Raw genomic sequence first — 21,950 nt, 5'->3', positions numbered from 1 at the left:
GAGTTTTTTATATGTGGAGAGCAGAGAGAACGCCACAAGAGCAAGTAGCTGAAATCAGTGGAACTCGGAGAGAGGAAGCCAGAAGCTCAAAGCAAGGAGGCCTGGAGGAGAAGGCAGAGATGGGCATCCCATGTGCTCGATCACCCACAGCTCCAGCTCAGGAAGGAAGGCTTTCTGATGACACCCTGGTTTGGACACATTCATGGCCCCAGAACTCTAAGCTTATGTGTTAGTCCATCCCCATTGTAAACACCAACCCATTTCTAGTCTATCACCTCAGCATCCCTTAGCAAACTGAAGCACTAGTACACTCTGTGAGAAGATAGAAATGGGGCCACCAAAACTCATTGCTCTGTCTCCCTGAGTTGGTCCCCAGAAAGCCCCCCCTTCCAGGGCTGGCTCGAGTGCTCAGCAAAGATGAGGTTGGTGATGGCTGTGAAGCTCGCAGGTCCTCCCAGAATGAGGGGAAGCGCGTCTAAGGTTCTCGTAGCTTCATCTGCAAAGTTGCAGACCCCTTCCGAAGTCCACGCTCCACAAATAACAAATTTAACAAATAAATCACACCCGTACCAACACGTCCCCACAGGGATAATGTTTCTTTGAATTTCAAGCTCATGGACCCCTTGTTAGAAACCTCTGCTCTGGAGAAAAAAAAGGCCATGTATCTCAAGATATCATCTGCCCCCAAGGAGCTTGCATCTTCTTAAGACCACCTAAGAGGTTAGCCTTTTGCATTCTGGCTCAGCAGCTTCTCTTCTCTTCAGTCGAGGAAAAACACCTTCTCCAGGACAGTCTGCGTGTTTATGGTACCCCCAGGCCATTATTATTTTTTTCTTAGAAGAGTGCTTGATCACCATCCATCCTTCCCAAGGTGAATTATCCTTAATCTTTTAAGGAACCCCTTATTTCACCCTGATCTTTTTGGACACTCAGGAAGCATTGCAGAATTAAAGAAATGGGTCATGGATCATACTTACAAGAGCTATTTCTGTTCGAGTTTCCCCAACTTAGTTCAACCTTGGGCAGCTGCTCATTGTTTATTTTATTATAAGGGCATTTTCACATCCTGTGAAATTGGTGTTCCTTGGAATATTTATTGGGGAACCCTGTGTTATGACTATATTCTCTTATATTGATCTGAGTTCCACTAAACATTTAGTATGTTCATCCGGTGTTCTAGGCTACATTACAGACAACTGACAGAATCTGTTTCTGGTGATAAATTTGGGTGAGACCAGAATTCCAGGGTTACCTGTATTGTTTGCCCTTAGCAGAAAAACATAGATTCCTCTCTTTGCTGAAAATACTCTCTGAGTTCCTGTTGGGGGAGGGAGGGGCACGTCTCTATTTCTAAAGTCATCTCAAATATTAAGTCAAGATAACATAGAAAGAATGTGCTGCCACGTTTCGTGGCATCGATTGGAAACATTCAACTGGGAGACAAGGTATTATTCACTTGCAAATATATGTGATATGGTCCTACGGACTGACTGAACGATTAGTCATGATCCGATCTAACGAGCCTCCGAAAAATGCCTGCAGGAAACTAGGTTATGGGCAGTCGATTAAGTTTACACAATTGTGATTGCTTTGTGATTATGCATTAATATCTCAGAATTGAAGCTTAAGGGATACAAATGCAACTCATTAATATGAATTTGGCATGACACAGTCGATTGTCCTTTTTCCTTCTGCCCGAGTACTTATCCACGTGGATGGATAATGAATGCACACGCTGCCTGTGGATGATTGTAAGAGGAAGGTGCCTGCTGAGAATGACTGGGTAGGCATTATGTTAAATAAACACCCAACGTGGCATCCATCAGGGAAATTAATGAAGGGCTCCTTTCCTTGTATTAAACTTTCCATGGCTGCTACGGGCAAGGAGAGAGCAACGCTCTATAGAATAAGCTGAACATGGGGAAATAGGGCACCCTTTTAGAAGATGTGGCCTCAGGGCCACGAGTGTTGGATTTGATTTTTCCTTGACTACAAAGCTCAATGCATCGTTGTCCGTAATCCATGTTACTGTTTAATAATTCATCCTTAGTAATAGGCACAGACTTTCTGGTATCATTGACGGAGTACAGAAAACTGACGCCTCCAAAATAATCGAAGTAGTTCTAAAGATTCGTGCTTTCCAAGAACGGATGTGTGATGATTTGCCTGTACTGTGAGAAATCGATATGCAGTTCAGAGCCTATGGCTGGAAAGGGCCCCTGGCCATGGAAAGAGTTAAATAAGCAATGTTGCAAACTAGAAAGCACATCGACACCAAGGATATACGGCCAAGATGCTGTAGAAAATCTAAGTTAGGATGGAAAATTACCTAACCGTTGGTGGGCAGCCCTCCCTCACACCCATGTTCTAGCATGAGTGTCGTATGGTTTCATGAATTAAATGCATCAGATGGAGGAATAAAATATGGATTAGAGTGGACTTACTGGTATTCTACTACAGAACCATTGTGACTAGTAATGGAAGAAACTGTAGCACCGATGTGGAGACAGTGGCCATGGTAGCTGCTGAGGGCAGGGAGAGGGAGGAAGAGATGTGATGTGGGGGCATTTTCAGGACTTGGAGTTGTCCTGAATGATATTGCAGGGACAGGTGCTGGGCATTCTATATCCTGGCATAACCCACTGAATGGACTGGGGGAGAGTGTAGACTACAATGTAAACTATAATCCATGCACTGTAGCAGTGCTCCAAAATGTGCCACAATGATGAAAGAGGTTGTTGATGTGGGAGGAGTGAGGTGGGGTGGGGTGCGGGGTATATGGGAACCTCTTATATATATATATATGTATTTAATTATTTATTTATTTTTAAAAATTACGTTCAAAAAATATGAAGTCCCATTCAACCCCACCGCCCCCACCCCCCACTCCCCCCACAGCAACACTCTCTCCCATCATCGTGACACATCCATTGCACCTGGTAAGTACATCTCTGAGCATCACTGCACCCCATAGTCAATGGTCCACATCATAGCCCACACTCTCCCACATTCCATCCAATGGGCCCTGGGGGGATCTACAATGTCCCGTAATTGTCCATGAAGCACCACCCAGGACATCTCCTCGTCCTGAAAACGCCTCCACATCTCATCTCTTCCTCCCATTCCCCAAACCCAGCTGCCACCATGGCTACCCTTCCCACACCCATTCCACATTTTCTCTGTGGACATTGGATTGGTTGTGTCCATTGCACATCTGTGTCAAGAGGGGGCTTAGATTCCACATGGATGCTGGATGCAATCCTCCCGCTTTCAGTTGTAGACACTCTAGGCTCCATGGTGTGGTGGTTGACCTTCTTCAACTCCATGTTAGCTGAGTGGGGTAAGTCCAATAAACCAGAGTGTAGGAGCTGAAGTCTGTTGAGGCTCAGGACCTGGGTGTCATATTATCAGTCCAGAGATTCAAATCCCCTACATATATCTTAAACCCCACCACCAACTACAATTCCAATAAAGTAGCATGCAAGTCTTGTGAAAAGAGATCCCCTCTGAGTCCAATTCCATCATGCAGAAACACTATAATATAACAATTTTTTGTGATGTATGTATCTTTTTTAAAAAAAGGCAATTAAATAAAAATTTTTTAAAAAAAGCTAAGGCATAAAAACCATATGTTTTGTAATGGAGAATTTGTTTCCAGTCATCGATGCAACATCAAAAAAAAAAAAAGTCTAATGGCTTTAACTATAAAAAATAAAATCCCTGAACAATAAAAAGTGTAAGCAGAAAAACTATGAATAAAATTTCCTATGTATAATGCAGGCATATTAGATCAAATTCAATACATTTACTATACTTGACATATTAATAGGTTTTAAAAAGCCAAAAACCTTACACTTCAGGTTAAAATATAGGAAAACAATTGCGTAGTTATTCACAGAAAAAGAAAGATATCAGGAAAACGGGGGATATATTCGTCAAATCAGTGCAGTGAAAACAAGGAAACCACATTTCTTACCTCGGAAATGGGCAGGGGAATTTTTTAAAGCATACTTCTCAGTATTTGCCGAGCACCACAAAAGCAGTTTCCCTCTTCCACTGATGGAGAGTATGTATCATCTTTACTTTTAGAGTTTATTTGGGAAATAAGTGACCACATTCTTAAAAGCATCCTTTGCTGCTTTTAAGAGAACGTCCTAAAGAAATTTAAACATTCTCACTGCCTTCTCTACATCTCAATGCTGTTTACTAGAAAAGCAAACAAAAAAATGTATCGGCAACACCTCATGTCAACTGTAGGGGATCCTTTGATAAATCTATCCCTACTGTGTAATTAAATGTACACATGAAAATGAAGAAGTCATACCAATGAAATGGTGCATTGATCACCAAAATTAAGTGAAAGCAGATGATAAACATTGCTTTCAGAATGAGGCCATTTTTCTCAAGATCATCTGTACAACAACAACAAAAAGCTAATCTATATGCATGTGCACAAAATGTTCACAATGATCATAATTTGAGCTACGGTATGGGGTTACTATTGATTTTCATTTTTTCCCTGAGCTTTTAATTTTTTAGCAATCAATTAGCATTTTTAAAATAATGAGAAATCAGTATTATTTTTAAAATGTATATGCCCGATGCTAAAACTAGCATTTTTATAATAATGAAAAATTAATTATCTTTAAAATGTGTCTGCACTGTGCTATAATTAGCATTTTCATTCAAATGAAAAACTGTCTTTAAGTGTATGCATCCGATGCAATAATTTTCCCACCATGAAGCTAAACTCTTTTAGAGATTATGCAAATCATATGTTTGTGTGCATTTATACGCACACACATTTTTAAATAGAAATACGTGGGTGTGCTACTGTCGTGTGCAAGGCAATGTTGCTTTGATGGGAATCTGAGAAACCTCATTCAGTCCACCGAAATGCATGCCACGAAATCCCTGGCGTCCTGCTAAGATGGGTCTCTCTGACCACATCCACTGGACCTGGCCTCAGGATCACAGTCAAGGATGTAATTATTGCGGTGGACTTTGGACCTGGTACTTGAAGCAAAACCAGGCTGCTCAAATCCCTTCCGTCCAGAGAGGACCACAGACCGCCCACCCAAAACACATCCATACTAAGACGCCAACCCATTGTCTTCTCAGCAGCGGAAAGCAACGTCACTGCAATGGAGAACGTGATGTCCCTTCTCTAAAGGAACATTTTCCTAGGTGTTTAATCAAGAGCTCCTTGGAGAATTATTAATTCTGTCACTGATACTCAGAAACGCCTATACTAGGTTCAAAAGACAATGCTTCCGCAAAAAGATGCCGCTTCACCATGCTAGGGTGTTTTTAAAAAGCGAAATAAGTGTTGGTGAGGAGGCAGGCAAACTGAAACTCAAACACACTGCTAGTGGGAATCTAAAATGTATAAAAGGTAGCTGCAGGGACCCACAGGTTCTATGGTCATGGCAGATGGAGTTCAGGGCCATGTCAGTTGGTCCTACTTTGGAGTTTGTGTTTCTGTGTGATGGAGTTGGACTCAGATGTGATCTTTGTACACAAGCCTCTTCTGTCACTTTTACTGGACCTGTGATCGGTGCTGGGGTTGGTGTATACTCAGGAGACCTGAATCTCTGCACGGTCCTTGTGACAGCCAGGCCCTGAGCCTCAGCAGACTTGCAACTCCTGCCCTCTGGTTTATTGGACTTACCCAGGTCAGCTAACGGAGACGAAGAAGGTCAACCACCACATCAGGGAGCCATGAGTGCCTACAACTGCAAGCAGGAGAACTGCATCCATTAGCCATGTGGGATCTAAGCCCCCTCTCAATATAGAGGTGGAGTGGACATCACCATCCCAGGGTCCACAGGATGGAGGAACAGAGTATGGATTAGAGTGGACTTACTGGTGTTCTGCTGGGAAACTATTGTGATTAGTAAGGGAAGAAATTTTAATAGTGATGTGGAGAGGGTGGCCACGGTGGCTGCTGATGGTCAGGAGAGGGAAGAAGAGATGTGATGTGGGGGCATCTTCAGGACTTGGAGTTGTCCTGGGTGGTGCTGCAGGGACAGATGCTGGACATGGCTTGTCCTGCCATGGCCCACTGGGTGGACCGGGGGAGAGCGTGGACTACAATGTGGACCACTGTCCATGTGCTGCAGCGGTGCTCCAGAATGTATTCACCAGGTGCAGTGGATGTGCCACGATGATGGAAGAGGTGGTTGATGTGGGAGGGGTGGGGTGGGGGGTACATGGGGACCTCACATTTTTTTAATGTAACATTTAAAAGAAAGAAGAAAAAAATAAAAATAAATAAAAAGTAATTGATGGAAACAAAAAAGAAATAAACAAGTAAATAAATAAAAATAAATAAAATGTATAAAAGGGTGCATGCCACTGTGGGAAACTCTTCAGGGGCTCCTCGGGAAGTGAAACATGGAATTAACTGCATGACTCAGCTACAAAGCTGCGAGGCATCTGCCCCAGAGAATCAGAAGCAGGGACTCAAACAGGTCCTTGCTCTCCATTACTCACAATTTCCAAACGGTGGAAGCAGTCGTGCTCTAGCCTTCCAGGGGAATATTATTCAGCCGTGAAAAGGAGGGAGGTTCAGATACATGGGTAAACCTTGAAGACGCTGTGCTGAATTAGACATGCCAGGCACAAAGGACAACTATGGTATGATTCCATTTACGTGAAATGTCCAGAATGAGCAAATTCATAGAGAGAGAAAGCAAGTTAGTGGTTTGCAGGGCCTGAGGGAGGGAATGGGTAGTTATTCTTAAGGAGTGCAGAATTCCTCATTGGGGCGAAGAAAAAGTTTTAGTCTTAGATGTAGTGAAGCTCTCGCAACATTGTAAATGTAATTAATGTCCCTGACTTGGCAAATTTCACATTATCCATATGTTACAGCTGGTTAAAATGGCATAAATCTGGTTAAAATGGCAAATTTCATGTTATCCATATGAAATGGATAAAATGGCAAATTTCATGTTATCCGTATGTTACCACAAAAAAATTTTTTAAATACAATGCACCTTTCAGTTTGTGTTTCTGAAAACTAGAAAAAGGCTACCCACAGAGCTTCCTCAACTTTCGTTTCTAAGTTTCAAATTACTTTCCCCACCCTGAGAAGGTTCCCTTATCTGCCTGCTCATTGTCTGCTTGCTGTGTCTGCTCATTGTCTCTGCTCATTGTTTGCACTTATTGTCTTTGCTCGTTGTATCTGCTCATCTTCTTTAAGAGGCACCAGGAACTGAACCCAAGACCTCCCATGTGGGAGGTGGGTGCCCAACTGCTTGAGCCACACCTGCTCCCTCCTGGTTGTGTCTGCTCACTTGCCAGCTCATTGCATCGGCTATTGTGTCAGCTCGTTGCATCTGCTCATCTTCAGGAGGTACCAGGAATCAGAAACCAAACCCAGGACCTCCCATGTGGGAGGTGGGTGCCCAACTGCTTGTGCCACATTCATTCCCCCTCAAATTATTCTTGAAGTAGTTAATTCAGGGAGCGGATTTGGCTCAAGTGGTTGAGCCCCTGCTTCCCACAGGGAAGGTCCTGCATTTGGTGCCTGGTGGCCCCTAAAAATAAACAAACAAAACAACAAGCAAACAAACAAAAAAATCAACTCAGGCGACCTGATGGGGCTCGGTGGTTGAGCACTGGCTTCCCACATACGAGGTCCAGGGTTCAATCCCCAGCCCCGCTACCTGAAAAAAAAAAAAGATAATAGTTACATCAATAAGTTATTAATCAGTAAAAGTATAAAAAAACTCTTTTTATAGTTTCGAGTTTACCTTTTGCCACCATTTATTGCAAGAACATTTTATTGTACACTTCAATTTGAGAAACAGGCCATGGAGATGTTTTGCCAATTTCTTTCCTCTGTTGTTAGTTTGTAGATTGATTTATCTTCACGCTTCCTTCTTTTTGTTGACATTGAAACAATCCCTTTGTTGTTTTGAACACCGAGTGCTTTCAACAGTTCTTAACCGTTTTCTTTTCAAACCTTAACAGGAATCATGCTGTCTTATTTGTCCTCGTTCTTTTCCATTTTCTCTGTGGATATTTCTTTATCCATAAATCCATCAGAGTGCGTCTCCTGAAATTACATCTTCTCTTGGACTTATTTTCCCCTCCCATAAAGAAGTGTATTGACTTTTTTCCACCTACTATTTCTAAAGAATTTCAGTTCTCTCGTCTCTGTGCTATGACATATAACCATAGTTTTATAGCAAATCAGTCTACTCTTGGGAAATCTGCATGTTTATGATTCATTTCAATAACGATTTCTGTTCCTTCCAAATCAATGCTGGTAATTGAGAATCAAACAGTTGTATATTATTTTTATATCACTTAGGGTTCTCCTGAGAAACAGAATGAACAGAATATATATATGCAGAGATTTATTTTAAGGAATTCGCTTACACGATAGTGGGGCTGGTGAGTCTGAAATTTGTAGGGCAGGTCAAACCAGGACATATCAGGACATTTTCCCCAAGTACTGAAAATTCAAACAAGGAAAACTTCGGCAAGATAGAGCCGATGTGAACAATTCATTCAACATGCTTATACCAATCAGGTAGCTGTAGATGTCTACATCCCCAAATTGTAGAACATGCATCTTTCTCAGACAGAAATGGAATTTTGTAAATATTGATCATGCCTTATGCTATGAAGAAAGTATCAACAGATTTCAAAGAATGAGCAACCTACACAACCTACAGTCTCTTATCACAGTGCACTTGGGAGACTTTAATAAAAAGATAAATCTCAAACGTCTCCATTCCATTTCATACCCACAAGGATGTATATTACTTAAAAAAGGGATAGACACAGGTGTTGGTGAGAATGTGGAGAAATAGAAACCCTCATGCATTGCTGGTGGGAATGAAAATGGTGCTACCACTCTGGAAAACAATTTGGTGGTTCCTGAAAAACTTAAACATAAAATTTCCAGCAATCCCACTCCTAGTTATATACCCCCAGAGAATTGAAGTCAGGGACTCAAATAAATACCTGCCCATCAATGTTCAGAACAGCATTATTCACCAATGGAAACAACCCAAGTGTCCACCAATAGATGAAGGTATAAACTAAACGTGGTATATCCATACAATGAAACACTGCTTAGCCGTAAAAAGGAATGAAACCCCAAAACATGCTACAACATGGCAGAACCTGGAAGACATTGTGCCAGGTGAAAAAAGTAGACCCAAAGGGGCCAAAAGTGCATGATTCCACTTAAAAGAAATATCCAGAAGAGGCAGATTCATAGAGGAAGAAAGCAGAGAAGAGGTTGTCAGGGGAGTATGGGTGGGGAGTGGGAAGATTTTGCAAAATGGATACAAATTTTCTCAATGGGTGATGAAAAGGTTTGGGTCATGGATGGTGGTGACGGATAGTGGATGTAGCCAACACCCCTGAATTGTGCACGTAAAAATGGTTCAAACGGCTAATTTCATGGTTACTTGTACGTTACCAAAATAAGAGTTTTTTTAAAATTCCCACACCTCTGGAAATGGGGACACGAATCGCTAAGTAACTCAAGGCGACAAGCTCACGGCAAAGGTCTCCAAGCAAGATGGGGAGGAATTCAATCCCCCGCTCACACTGCCTTCTTCTCTTCCTCTGCAGCAATTACTACTCACCACACGGAGCCTACGCCCAGAGCAAACTCGCGCTGGTTCTCTTCTCCTACCACCTCCAGGGGCTGCTGGCCTCTGAGGGCAGTCACGTGACGTCCAACGTGGTGGACCCTGGGGTGGTGAACACGGATCTCTACCAACACGTCTTCTGGGGCACGAGGCTATTGCAGAAGATCTTCGGCTGGTTGCTGTTCAAGGTAGGTCTTGGATGGGTCGTTGTTGGGTGCCCCCTCGGTCAGGCATGGGGTATATCAACTTAATTCTGGCTTTGTGTACCCTCGTTGGCCCTGGACTCAGTGAACGCTTCTGTGTCCTTAGAGATTGTGCCAAATCTTACTCTCCCGACCCAAGACCTAGACATCTCTGATGGATGGTCTTGTCTACCTTTGACCCTGGCTCCCATTTTTTTTTGTCTTTATTTTTTAAATATTACATTAAGAAATATGAGGTCCCCATATATCTCCCAACCCCTCACCCCACTCCTCCCCCCATAACAACAACTTCCTCCATCATCATGAGACATTCATTGCACTTGGTGACTACATCTCTGAGCACCGCTGTACCTCATGGTCAAATGGTCCACATCATAGCCCACACTCTCCCACAGGCCACCCAGTGGGCCATGGCAGGACATATAATGTCCGGTAACTGTCCCTGCAGCACCACCCAGAGTGTAACAGATTCCCCTGATGGAATCCTGGCCTGTTAAAGACTGAACAAGGTGGCACTTTCGGAACACAAAGGAAGACAGATCCATTACATCAACGGTGACCCCCAAGCTTCAGTGCCCCAGGGATCTCGTAGATGAGTGAGAGGGCGTCGATATTTTTCTATGACAGGGAAAATAGACTTTGAGCAAATGAAGATGATGGGGTTTCCTGCTGCTGTATCTCTCAAGTCAAATGGGGTTGATTTCAGAATGTCATTTCTGCAAAAAAGACTTTGTCCCCCGCTCCCCGTGATTCTAGAGGGCATTGTTTCGATGCTCAGCTTTCCAAATTGAAGGCAGATGTGCCTCCCCTCCCTGCTGCCTCTTGGACAGGAATTGCCCATGGACCACACTCCTTCGCCTGTAATGAGTCAACCACCTGTGCCCGACACGTGCGCACATTCCCATTTCACTGGCAAGGTAATTCCATTTTGCCAACGCAGACACCTGCCCTGCGGAGTCTCCAGATGGCTCATAGCAGAGATGAAGGGCTGGTTCCTTCCAGCGCATCCCTCAACCACTTCATCTCATATCCTACCAACATGGTAGCAGAGGGGTTGCTGAAAGCTGGGAAAGAGGCTCTGTTGGCTTGGACGAACCATCCTAAAATGGGGCAAGGGACAGCAAAGAGATGCCAGCCCCACATAACAGAGTAATAGAGACCTCACCCCGATGGACATGGCACTACTGCTCAAATTACACAGAGATTACAACCCACCCCAGATGCTACCGTTCAGAAATACCCAGTCTTTCTTCTTTGCTTTTGAGCCTTCCAAAATCACGCTGGCTTGGCTGGTGGCAAGCACAATCATCCGTGAGGAGGATGTGTTGATTTATTTACCCAACCTCTATTTTCGGTACATTTAGATTTTTTGGGTCAGTTTTCGCCAAGTGTAAATTAGCCTAACGAAAAACTAACATTCAGTCCCTCTCGACTCTATGTAAGATGCAGGCCAGATAAACCCCATACATGTATTTGATCCCCAGCAGTGCAATGTGGTCGATGACTATCACTGTTCGCGTATTTTAGATGTAAAACTTGTCCAGGGTGGCATGAGACAACTGGGGAGACCGGTGCTTCTTTGTTTATTTGGGATAAATTCCTAAAAGGTGGATTGTTGATCTGGGGGATATGCACATTTAAAATCCTGTGCCTGTTAACAAATGTGCCCTAGATACTTTCAGTCTGTTCACATGCTGCTTTCATATTTACCAAATGGCAATGTTACTGCTTGTGGCAACTGATAGTTTATGTCCTCTGGCTATTTTTCTCCAGGGATGTTGATTCAGAAAAACCCTAGTACATTATAATTTGTTAGTTTTTTAAAATAAATGGTGTAACTTATCATTCATAGGTTATAAATGTTTCTCCCACATTTCTGGTGACTTATGGCTTGAGTTGGGGTGCTTTATGCCATAGTATAGTTAATCACTTTGCTGTCACTTGTTGGAGGATTTTCTTTCTTTTTTTTTAACTTTCTGATTTTTGTCTTAGTGTCATATTGAAAAATATTTTTCCTCCATGCAATTGTAATTCTATTTATTACATGCCAATCTTTAATCAAACTGCATAGTTTTGGAAAGGAATGGTGTAAGAGTGGTCCAGCTGTAAATTAGTATTCAGGGGTGGTGCCTCTTATGGTTTATCTATCCAATCTTCATTTTTTGTACATTTGGATGGTTAGGTCAAAATTCTCCCAGTAAGTATAATAACGTAACAAAAACTAATTTATGGGAAGATGATTTTTTAACTTAATTTAGGGAAAATCGAGGTTTTAGGGCTTGCTGTTCCTTATCTGAGATTAAGTTGTCTCTCAGTGTGTTTGCGTCTTTATTCATGCTTTCCATAAATACTTTTTAATTCTCTATGAAATCCCCATACAGTTCCTATTGTTTGTATTTCTAAGTATTTTGTGAAGTTGTCACGTTGACTTGTTTTTTTCTTGCAAATAGAGCTTTTAAAATTTTTTGCAAAATGCTCCGGATCGTGAAATAGGAATGCAACAAAATCAGTAAAATATTAAAAATGTAATAAAAAGGTGAGCGCACACAATAGCTAGAGGGCGTAAAGTGCTGTGTGCTCGCTTCCCAAATGCATCTTCTGACCTCCCCCAAAAGGTAAACACAACCCGAATGTGGACCCAATTATTACCCCACTTCATGCTATCCATTTGCCTCCCATGAAAGTCTAATGTGAATTTTTTATCACTGCGTATGTAGAACAATACCCTTGTTTCTCAGAACCAAATGCTTGAGATCTATCCCTATTCTTACATGTAGAAGTAGATTATTTAACCCGTTCTCTTGATAAAGGAGTTTTGAATTGTTTCCCGTTCTTTAGTGTAACTGATAATCTTGCCACAAAGATTCTGTGCCAACCTTCACATCCCCCATCAGCACTTTCTCCAGGGAATGTACCAGGCAGTGGCGTTTTAGAGTTATAGGTTCTGCACCTGTGCATGTTTTCTAGAAAATTCCATTTGGTGTCCAAAGGTGATTGTACTCCATATGCCAAGTACCGAGAACTCTCCATTCGGTTTCCAAAGATGGTTGTAACCCATGTGCCAAGTCCTGAGAACTTCTCTCCCTTCGGTTTCCAAAGATGATTGTACCCCATGAGCCAAGTCCCGAGAACTCTCCGATTGGTTTCCAGAGATTGCACCCCACAAGCCAAATGGTGAGAACTTCTCTCCCTTTGGTTTCCAAAGATGGTTGTATCCCATGAGCTAAGTACTGAGAACTTTTCTCCATTTGGTTTCCAAAGATGGTTATACCCCACAAGCCAGGTACCAAGAACTTCTCTCCATTTGGTTTCCAAAGATTGCTGTACCCCGGCAGCCAAGTACCGAGAACCTCTGTTGGCCAACGTCTTTATCGACATGCCTTACTGTCATAGTTTTCAGTCCTTGCTGCTTTTTGTCACGCTGTCAACCTCTTCGGTCCTGGAGTGTGAGAAATGGCATTCACTGTACTCATGTGCATGTTTAATTGATGTGAAGATCACATAACAAAATGAGCTATTGTAAGGTAAACAATTCAGTGGTTTTAGCACATTTGCATGGTGGTGTCCCCATCGCCCTCAGGCACTGGGACCTCTTTTCAACTTTCTGTGTCTTCGGATTTGCTTATTCTAGGTATTTTGTACAAGTGGAGTCATACCATATTTGTCCTTTCGTGTTTGGCTTCTTTCACTCTCCTGAATAATTTCAAGATTCTTCCTGGTTGTTGCATGTGTCATTCCTTTGTATGGCTGATTAATATTCCATTGCACAAATGGACTGCATTTTATGTATTCATTCATTCGGCGGTGGACACTTGGGTTGTTTCCACTTTTTGGCAATTATGAATAATATTGGTCAGTGTGAATACTCTCTGTTTTGTTTTCATCTGCATTTTTCTGAATGCTATTACAATGGAATTCTACCCATATGATTATTTGGCCTTTGCGATTTGACTTCTTTGAAATGTCCAGTCGTGACCTTTTCCCATTTTCCTAAGGAATTTTTAGAATTTCTCCTATTGATTCATAGCTGTTCTTTATCTACTCTAGATGCTAATCCTTTGTGTTGGTTTTATGTGTCGCAACTAATTTTCTTTTCATTATTTCTGACTCAGATGGTATAGAAGACAAGTGATTTTAATTATATGTTATATGTAATTATTACACAATATGAATACAATTATAAAATTATATACAACAATTATATTATAAAATTATATAATTCTAAAATTACATACATTAATTATATTTATAAATATATTTATTTTTTTACTGGGTCTTATTATTTCTGATAGTTTTCCACTGGATTCTTGTGTGTTTTTTTTAACCATTTGATTATATAATCTCCAAATAATGACAAGGTTACCTCCTTTCTAATATGCCTCTTAAAATTTTCTTATCCACTCTATAAGAAACTTCATAAGAACACTCAATAATAGATCATACAGGTAGCCATGATATTTTGGTATATTGTATTTCATTATATATTCTTCTGTATACAATTATTTTATTTTAATTAATTAATTAATTTAATTATTTATAGGAGGGACTGGGGATTGAACCGAGGACCTCGTATGTGGGAGGCAGGGACTCAACCACTGAGCTACATCTTCTCTGCCAGAAATTTCATTTTTTTTAATGACATACCAGAGATTGAACCTGGGACCTCATACATAGGCAGCAGTTGCTCAACCACCAAAGTCCATCCACTCCCCTGATTACTTACTTTAAATATGACCTTGATGTTGAATTAAAGAAAAACAAAACAAAACTCAACTCTCTCAAGTTGGCCAAAGGAGGACCCACGGGGCGGCCCTGCCACCTGTTGTTGTTAATAAAGCTTTATTGGAACTCAGCCACACCGCTTGCTTACAGAGTGCCTGCGACAGCGTTTGGCTTTCACACCACAGCACCGAAGTTCGGTAGTTGCAACAGAGCCTTTGGGCCACAAAACCAGAGAGATTTACTCTCCGGCCTTTGACAGAAAATATTTGCTGACCCTGGTTTGGAGAGAGAATTGTTTTTGTTTCCTTTAGCACGTTATTTGGGTAACTTGGATCAGTATAGTCCCTGCAGCTGGACCATCTGGCGTTATTTAGAATGACCCCCATGCCGTGGGCATTCTTCTCTATCACACCGCAGAATTTGGTTTCCCATCCAGTTTTGGAGATCTTTTGCCTTAATATTTATCAGAGGAGCTGCAGGTTTTTCTGTGCCATCTTTGTCAAGTTTGGGTGCTAAAGCTGTGATGATTTGTAAGAAAAGAATGATAGGAATTGTGCCACTTTTCTTCATCTGTTTTCCTCCCTTATATTTTAAAATTGTCTAAACACCGTGAAAAGTACCTGTTTTTAAACACATGGGAGCAAAATTTTCCTTTGAAAACTCTCTGGGTTTTAGAATTTTCGGAAGAATAGATTCTATGGGCTTTTAAGTTTTCTTTCACGCTTGTTGGTTTGTTGAGGTTTTCTACCTCTTCTTGAGTCAATTTTGACATGTTTGCCCCTTGGATAATTGTGTTTCATCCAGTTTTGGGATTAATTAGCCTGGGTTGCTAAGTCTCCTTTCACAGGGTAAGGTTTTGTTGTGTTACTTCTGATTGCATCTGATATTTTCTCCAGGCTCATTTCAGAGCTTAATTAGTGCCCTTACTTCTCAGTTGGTTTTTTAATCAGCTCATCTTTTATCCCCTAATTCTTTAAAGGCATTTCAAAGCCCGTTCTCAAATATCAAGTTCTTTCGCCAGTAAAATATCCAACACTTGTCCACAGTAGACCATTAACTCCCCAAGAATCCTTATCAGTGACTTCAGCTTCCCTAAAAGGCACTACAGTTTTTTCCCCTTATTATTCAGAAATTAAGGTGGCGCTTTAACAGCAAGAATTATTATTTTTTAAATTCTTTGGTCATTATCACATAGTTATGTGCTTCAACCCACCACCTATTATAAACTGAATGGAAAGGATTGTTTTTAAATTTATCTTTCATCTCCATGAGAGCCAACAAAAATGGGTAGGTATTTAATAAGTATGCATTGCCCTGAATTGAATGGATATGACTTTAAAATTTGCATTAAAATCTAACCTTAGGGGAGAGGATGTAGCTTAAGTGGTTGAGCATCTGCTTCCCATGAACAAGGTCCTGGAATCAATCCCCAGTGCTTCCTAAAAAAATAATAATAAAAATTTAAAAATGAACCTCAGGGGAAATGACTGTGGCTCAATCACTTGGTCTCCCGTCTACCATATGGGAGGCCCTGGGTTTGTGTCCCGGGGCTTCCTTGTAAAACAAGCAAAAAAAAAAACCAAAAACAAAATGCAGAAGAGTGCGCAGCAAATGGACACAGAGAGCAGACAGCGAGCAAGCTGCAATGGGGGCGGGGAATAAAAAATAAATACAGACACAGAAGAGCACACAGTGAGTAGACACAGAGCGCAGACAACATGCAACAACAACAAAAAAAGCCACAAGCGGTGGGGATAAAAAAAAAAAGAACCTCAGGGTACTGAGTTATGTGCTTTTATATGTAAGAGAAAAAATGATGGAAACTTAAAAACCATATAGAAGAAGAGTACTCATCAGCATGGAAAGAAGTAAAACTGACGTGGAAGTAAAAAGGAGGATTGTAAAATGGCAGTGGACTATGGTGCTGAATTGATGATGAAAATTATGTATATATGTTTTATTTACCCATATTGGGTGAGCTTGTTTATAGGACCTGCAAGGAGATGTGCAACCCTGGTGGGAGTCTGGGAGGCTTGTGAGTCGTTGGTTTGGTTCCTTTCATCGAATGCAGTTGTTTTATATCGCTCTAAAATCTCAGTTCTGTGCCTTATCAGGAAACGTGGACTTTATCTCAGACTCTCAGCCAATAACCTGGGCTAACCAGTTCTCTTAAGAACTCAGAGGTGTACACAATTATTTATTTTGTCTTTATTTTTTTTAATGTTACATTAAAAAACGTGAGGTCCCCATATACCCCCCACCCTCCTCACCCCACTCCTCCCCCCATAACAACATTCTCCTCCATCATCATGAGACATTCATTGGTGAATACATCTCTGAGCACCGCTGCACCTCATGGTCAATGGTCCACACCATAGCCCACACTCTCCCACAGTCCACCCAGTGGGCTATGGGAGGACATACAATGTCCGGTAACTGTCCCTGCAGCACCACCCAGGACAAATCCAAGTCCCCAAAATGCCCCCACATCATCTCTTCTTCCCACTCCCTGCCCCCAGCAGCCACCATGGCCACTTTCTCCACACTAATGCCACATTTTCTTCGATGACTAATTACAATAGTTCATGAATAGAATATCAGTAAGTCCACTCTAATCCATACTCTATGCCTCCATCCTGTGGATCTTGGAATGGTTGTGTCCATTCCACATCTATATCAAGAGGGAGCTTAGATTCCACATGGATGCTGGATGCTATACACAATTGTTAAGACAAGGGGCTCGGTTCATCTCCTTTACCAACAAATCCCAGCCCTTCTGGAGTGGCTGATGGACTGAAGGGACGTGAGGAATTCCAGAAGTACAGTTACATGCCCTCGAGGTGGTCCACGTAGGGCAGGGGGCAGCGGAGAGGGTTTCCACAGATAAAGTTGAGAAGGTGTGGTTGGTTGTTGGAAAAAAGGCAGAAAGACTCAAGGGTAATTCTGGGGTATCTGGTGAGGACAAGTGGGCTGTTTGGGGAGGATTTTCCCTTTGAGGTGCCAAAGGGGCTGCAGCTCACAAGAGGGCAGGGATAGAGATTCTGATTTCACGATGAAGGCGCTGGGGGAAAGGGGTGACAGATGATGCCACAGGCACGGGAGGGAGTGGGAAGGAAGAGGAAGATGGCGCTCAGACTCTTGGAAGAACTGGGGTCCTCCGCTTAGGAAAGCCCCTTCCCCCCCCGTCACACCCCCACTGTGCCCCTCACTTTTCTAATTTGTTAATTCTCAGTAATAATAACCATCTCACAGGATTGTTGTGAAAATTACCGACATAATATATGTGAAAGCATTTCCAAAACTGTACAGCCCCGTATAATTACATAATTAGAAGGCATTCATTTCTTTTCCTCCCAACTGTACATTGCGCCCTATTCAACACACTCTAAATCTAGCTTTTATTCTCTTGGGTTGATATTTTAATATATTTTTTTCATGCACTTGGATCCAACCATCTGCCCACCATCGCCGCCGGTTGTAAACTCCTCGATGGAAGGGACCGTTATTAAATTTATCTTTCCTCTCCCCAAGAGCCAGCAAAATATTGGTGAGCGTTCAAGAAGCGTGCATTGTCCTCAATTGAATGGAAATGACTTCCGTAGCTTCCAGCTCTGCGATTCTCCACGTCTGAGTGGCTTCACACAGAGGGAAACGCTCAGTGTCAATACTGGGCACGCTCTCCGCAGTGCCCCAGGCTGTGTCGCCGTCCCTGTTAAAACCAACACACTCAGTTCTTGGGCTTCGCTCCATTTTTCAGACCTTGCTTTTCCTCCCACCAGTCACTAGGGAGTCTTGTTTTTCGAAGCTGTAGAGAAAATGGGAAACGTTTATTATGCCTCTGCCAAAGAGAGCACCATTTCCAGCATGCCATGTTGCATATTCAGAAGCCATTCAAACCAGGAAGCTTCTTCCCCATTCCAAGTATGTGATGGCACTCAGCGTGTTTCATCCAATAACTGCAGCTGCACAGGGGCAAATAATTAAACTCTGTAGGAAAGTTGCAGGTCGTGGGTCAAAGCTCCAAACTAGAAATTGGCAAACATTTCTGGTAAAGGGCCAGATAGTAAAAATGTCACCCTTTGCCAGCCACGTGTGTCTGTGGCATCTTGTTCTGTGTTTTGTCTTGTTCTGCTGTGTTGTGTTTACAGCACTTTAAAAACATGAGAAAGCCTTCTTATCTCACAGGCTGTACCAAAACGGGCTGAATTTGTCCCATACGCTGAAGTTGACCCATCCCTGGTCTGAGCAAGAGGTTTTCTTCATTTTTTTTTATTATACTTAAAAATTTTTTTTTAATTAAAAAAAATTTTTTTTTAATTTTTTTATTATTTATTTTTTTTAATTGACTTTGTAATAATATTACATTAAAAATATATATGTGAGGTCCCATTCAACCCCACCCCCCCACCCCCCCTTTCCCCCCCCAACAACACTCGTTCCCATCATCATGACACCTCCATTGGATTTGGTAAGTACATCTTTGGGCACCTCTGCACCTCATAGAGAATGGTCCACATCATGGCCCATACTCTCCTCCATTCCATCCAGTGGGCCCTGTGAGGATCCACGATGTCCGGTGATCACCCCCGAGGCGCCATCCAGGGCAGCTCCACGTCCCAAATACGCCCCCACCTCTCATCTCTTCCTGCCCTTCCCCATACCCATCGTCCACCATGTCCACTTTTCCCAATCCAATGCTTCCTCTTCTATGTGGACATTGGATTGGTTGTGTCCATTGCACCTCTATGTCAAGAGGAGGCTCAGATTCCACATGGATGCTGGCTGCCATCCTCCCATTTTCAGTTGTAATCACTCTAGGCTCCATGGTGTGGTGATTGTCCTTCTTCAACTCCATCTTAGCTGAGTGTGGTAAGTCCAATAAATCAGATTGTAGGTGCTGGAGTCTGTTGAGGCTCAGGACCTGGCTATCACATTATCAGTCCAGAGATTCAAATCCCCTAACTATATCTTAAACCCCAACGTTAACTGCACCTCCAGCAGATTAGTATGAAAGTCTTATGAAGGGAGATCCCATCTGGGTCCAGATTCATCACACATAAACACCATTTCCAGAGAGGGGCCATCTGCCCTGGTAGTAAACCCCATCGGCCATGACCATAACTCTCATGGGTCTCTTTAGCCTTCATAGGAACCAATATCTGGGGGTTGTATCTGCTTTATCTGTCTCTCTGACTCTGCTCAGTTGTGCATGAGGGCAATCCTTCTGCCAGCCTCCAGACTCTTTTTTAGAAACTCGTAGCCATATAAACTCATTTCTCCTTTCCATTTCCCCCTTACTTTAGGTCAAACAGCATTTTAAAGTCATGTTATTTTATGTAGACATGGATATTCTGCTGATCCGCATTGAACCTTCCATATAAGGTCCTTTTCCAGTTGCATCATCAGTTGGTATTTGATAGTGGTCCCTTGTTGCCAGGGAGGCTCATCCCCGGGTGTCATGTCCCATGCTGGAGGGAAGGCATTGCATTTACATGCTGAGTTTGGCTTCGAGACTGGCCACATTTGAGTAACATGAAGGCTGACAGGAGGAAATTCCCAGGCACAATGTTGCTCTAGGCCTTGTTCTTATTTTAGGTTTATCAGCTCACAAGCATAGTCATTAGCATCAGGGGCTCACTGTTGAACCCTCACTCCCTCCCGGTCCCCGCCGCTGTACCTGGGAGACTATCGCTGCTCCCCTAGGGACCATGACAGAGAAAACTCCTCATTTCTGATGATCACAGTGAAGTACACAGTCAGGATATATTTATCAAAGGGTCCCCTACAGTTGCATGAGGTGTTGCCCATAGATTTCTTTGTTTGTTTTTGTAATAACATTGTGATGTAGAGAAGGCAGGGAGTATGTTTAGTTTCTTTAGGACATTCTCTTAAAAGCAGCAAAGGATACTTTCAAGAACATTAACACCAATTTTTTCAAATAAACACTAAAAGTAAAGAAGATGAACATACTCATCGTCAGTGTGAGGGGAAAATTGCTTTCAGGTGCTTGGAATATACTGAGGCTCATCTTTTTAAAAAGAAATGAATCTTAGAATGGGGCCCGCAGGCAAAAAAAGGACATCCCGGAAATTCTGAGCCTCATCATGTGAGACTTTGAGGAAAGTTGTGTTATTTTCGATGCTATGGTTGTCATCTTTAAAACAATGTGTAAAAGAAGTTCTCTTGGGAGCCCACCCACCCAAGACGAGGGAACAAACATAACTTAGCCTAAAAACAAGTCTTTAAAAACTAGAAGAATACAGTTTGGAAATGGTCTAGTTCTTAGCAGTGTCTTGCCTTTGAAATTGATCCAATGGTGGGTGGCACCTCTCTGTGGCTTAAAAATGAGGCTGGCGAGTGGGTGTAGCTCAGTGGTTGAGCATCTGCTTCTCACGGATGAGGTCCCAGGTTCAATCCCCAGTACCTCCTCAACAGAAGTGATGGCTGTCTTTATGCCCATCAAGTCCACTCCTAGATATATGCCCCAAAAAATTGAAGGAAGAGACTTGAACAGATACTTGTACACCAATGTCTATAGCGGTAGTATTAACAAGAACCAACAGGTGGAAACAACGCAACTATCCATCAGAAGATGAATGCATCAACACAGTGAGGTCCATCCAAATAATGAAATATGATTCAGTCATGAAAAGGAATACATGTTGCAGCATGGATGAGCCTTAAAGCTATTATACTAACTAAAAGAGATCTTCCACAAAGGACAAATAGCGCATGATTCCACTGATAGGAAAGATCCAGGATAGGCAAATTCATACAGACAGAAAGTAGACTAGAGGTCTGGAGGAAAGAGAGACTGGGGGAACTGTGCTTACTAGGGACAATTTCTGTTTGTTTGATTGTAAAATTCCGTATTCAACTTAGAAAATTCAATTCAGGGGGACATTGCTTTAGAGACAGACACGCAATGTATGTTTTCCCTTTGGGGAAAAATAATTTTGGATCTCATTGACTGTGTTCCTATTTATTGTTCCTCAGATAATTGAACGAGAAAATGTCACCTGTTTACCACTCTTGTTGCCATTTGAACGCGGTTCAGGCGTTGATGAGCTTTGAGGTTCCTCACCGGGGAGCTGAGCTCGGTTCATAGCTGGGTGGCAAGGACAGTGCAGAGCGCGCTTGGGGATGACAAAGGGAAGCATGTGTTTCCTCACGATCAACATCCCCAAGCAAGAGCTCATTAGTCATGACATTCTGTCAACATTTTTAATGCGATAGTTCAGGGATGTTTGAGGTCATGCAGCAGATGGCTGTTGGATATTGGTCTTTTCCCAACATGACTTCCTTGGTTTGAAATGTTGAGTCAGTACGTGAAAATAAAAGAACAGAAGATGGCCAAGAGTGAAGGTGGTTCTGTGCTGGTCTGTGAAACAGTCATTCCCCCTTGGGT

The 21,950-nt window shown here is 42.3% G+C and overlaps 1 protein-coding gene across 5 annotated transcripts in view; it reads left to right on the top strand.

Moving 5' to 3' along the window:
• Positions 1-21,950, top strand: part of LOC139436115 (polyprenol dehydrogenase-like) — a 268,412-nt gene that overhangs the window by 152,445 nt on the left and 94,017 nt on the right. For all 5 annotated transcript variants that reach the window (XM_071213456.1, XM_071213457.1, XM_071213453.1 and 2 more), the window contains one exon: positions 9,598-9,805. In XM_071213456.1, coding sequence (XP_071069557.1) covers positions 9,598-9,805 — 208 coding nt within the window. The remainder of the gene's footprint in view (positions 1-9,597; positions 9,806-21,950) is intronic.

The sequence above is a fragment of the Dasypus novemcinctus genome, chromosome Y (assembly GCF_030445035.2).
Source record: "Dasypus novemcinctus isolate mDasNov1 chromosome Y, mDasNov1.1.hap2, whole genome shotgun sequence".
In the NCBI taxonomy this organism is placed as follows: domain Eukaryota; kingdom Metazoa; phylum Chordata; class Mammalia; order Cingulata; family Dasypodidae; genus Dasypus; species Dasypus novemcinctus.
This window is presented reverse-complemented; position numbering and strand designations above follow the sequence as displayed.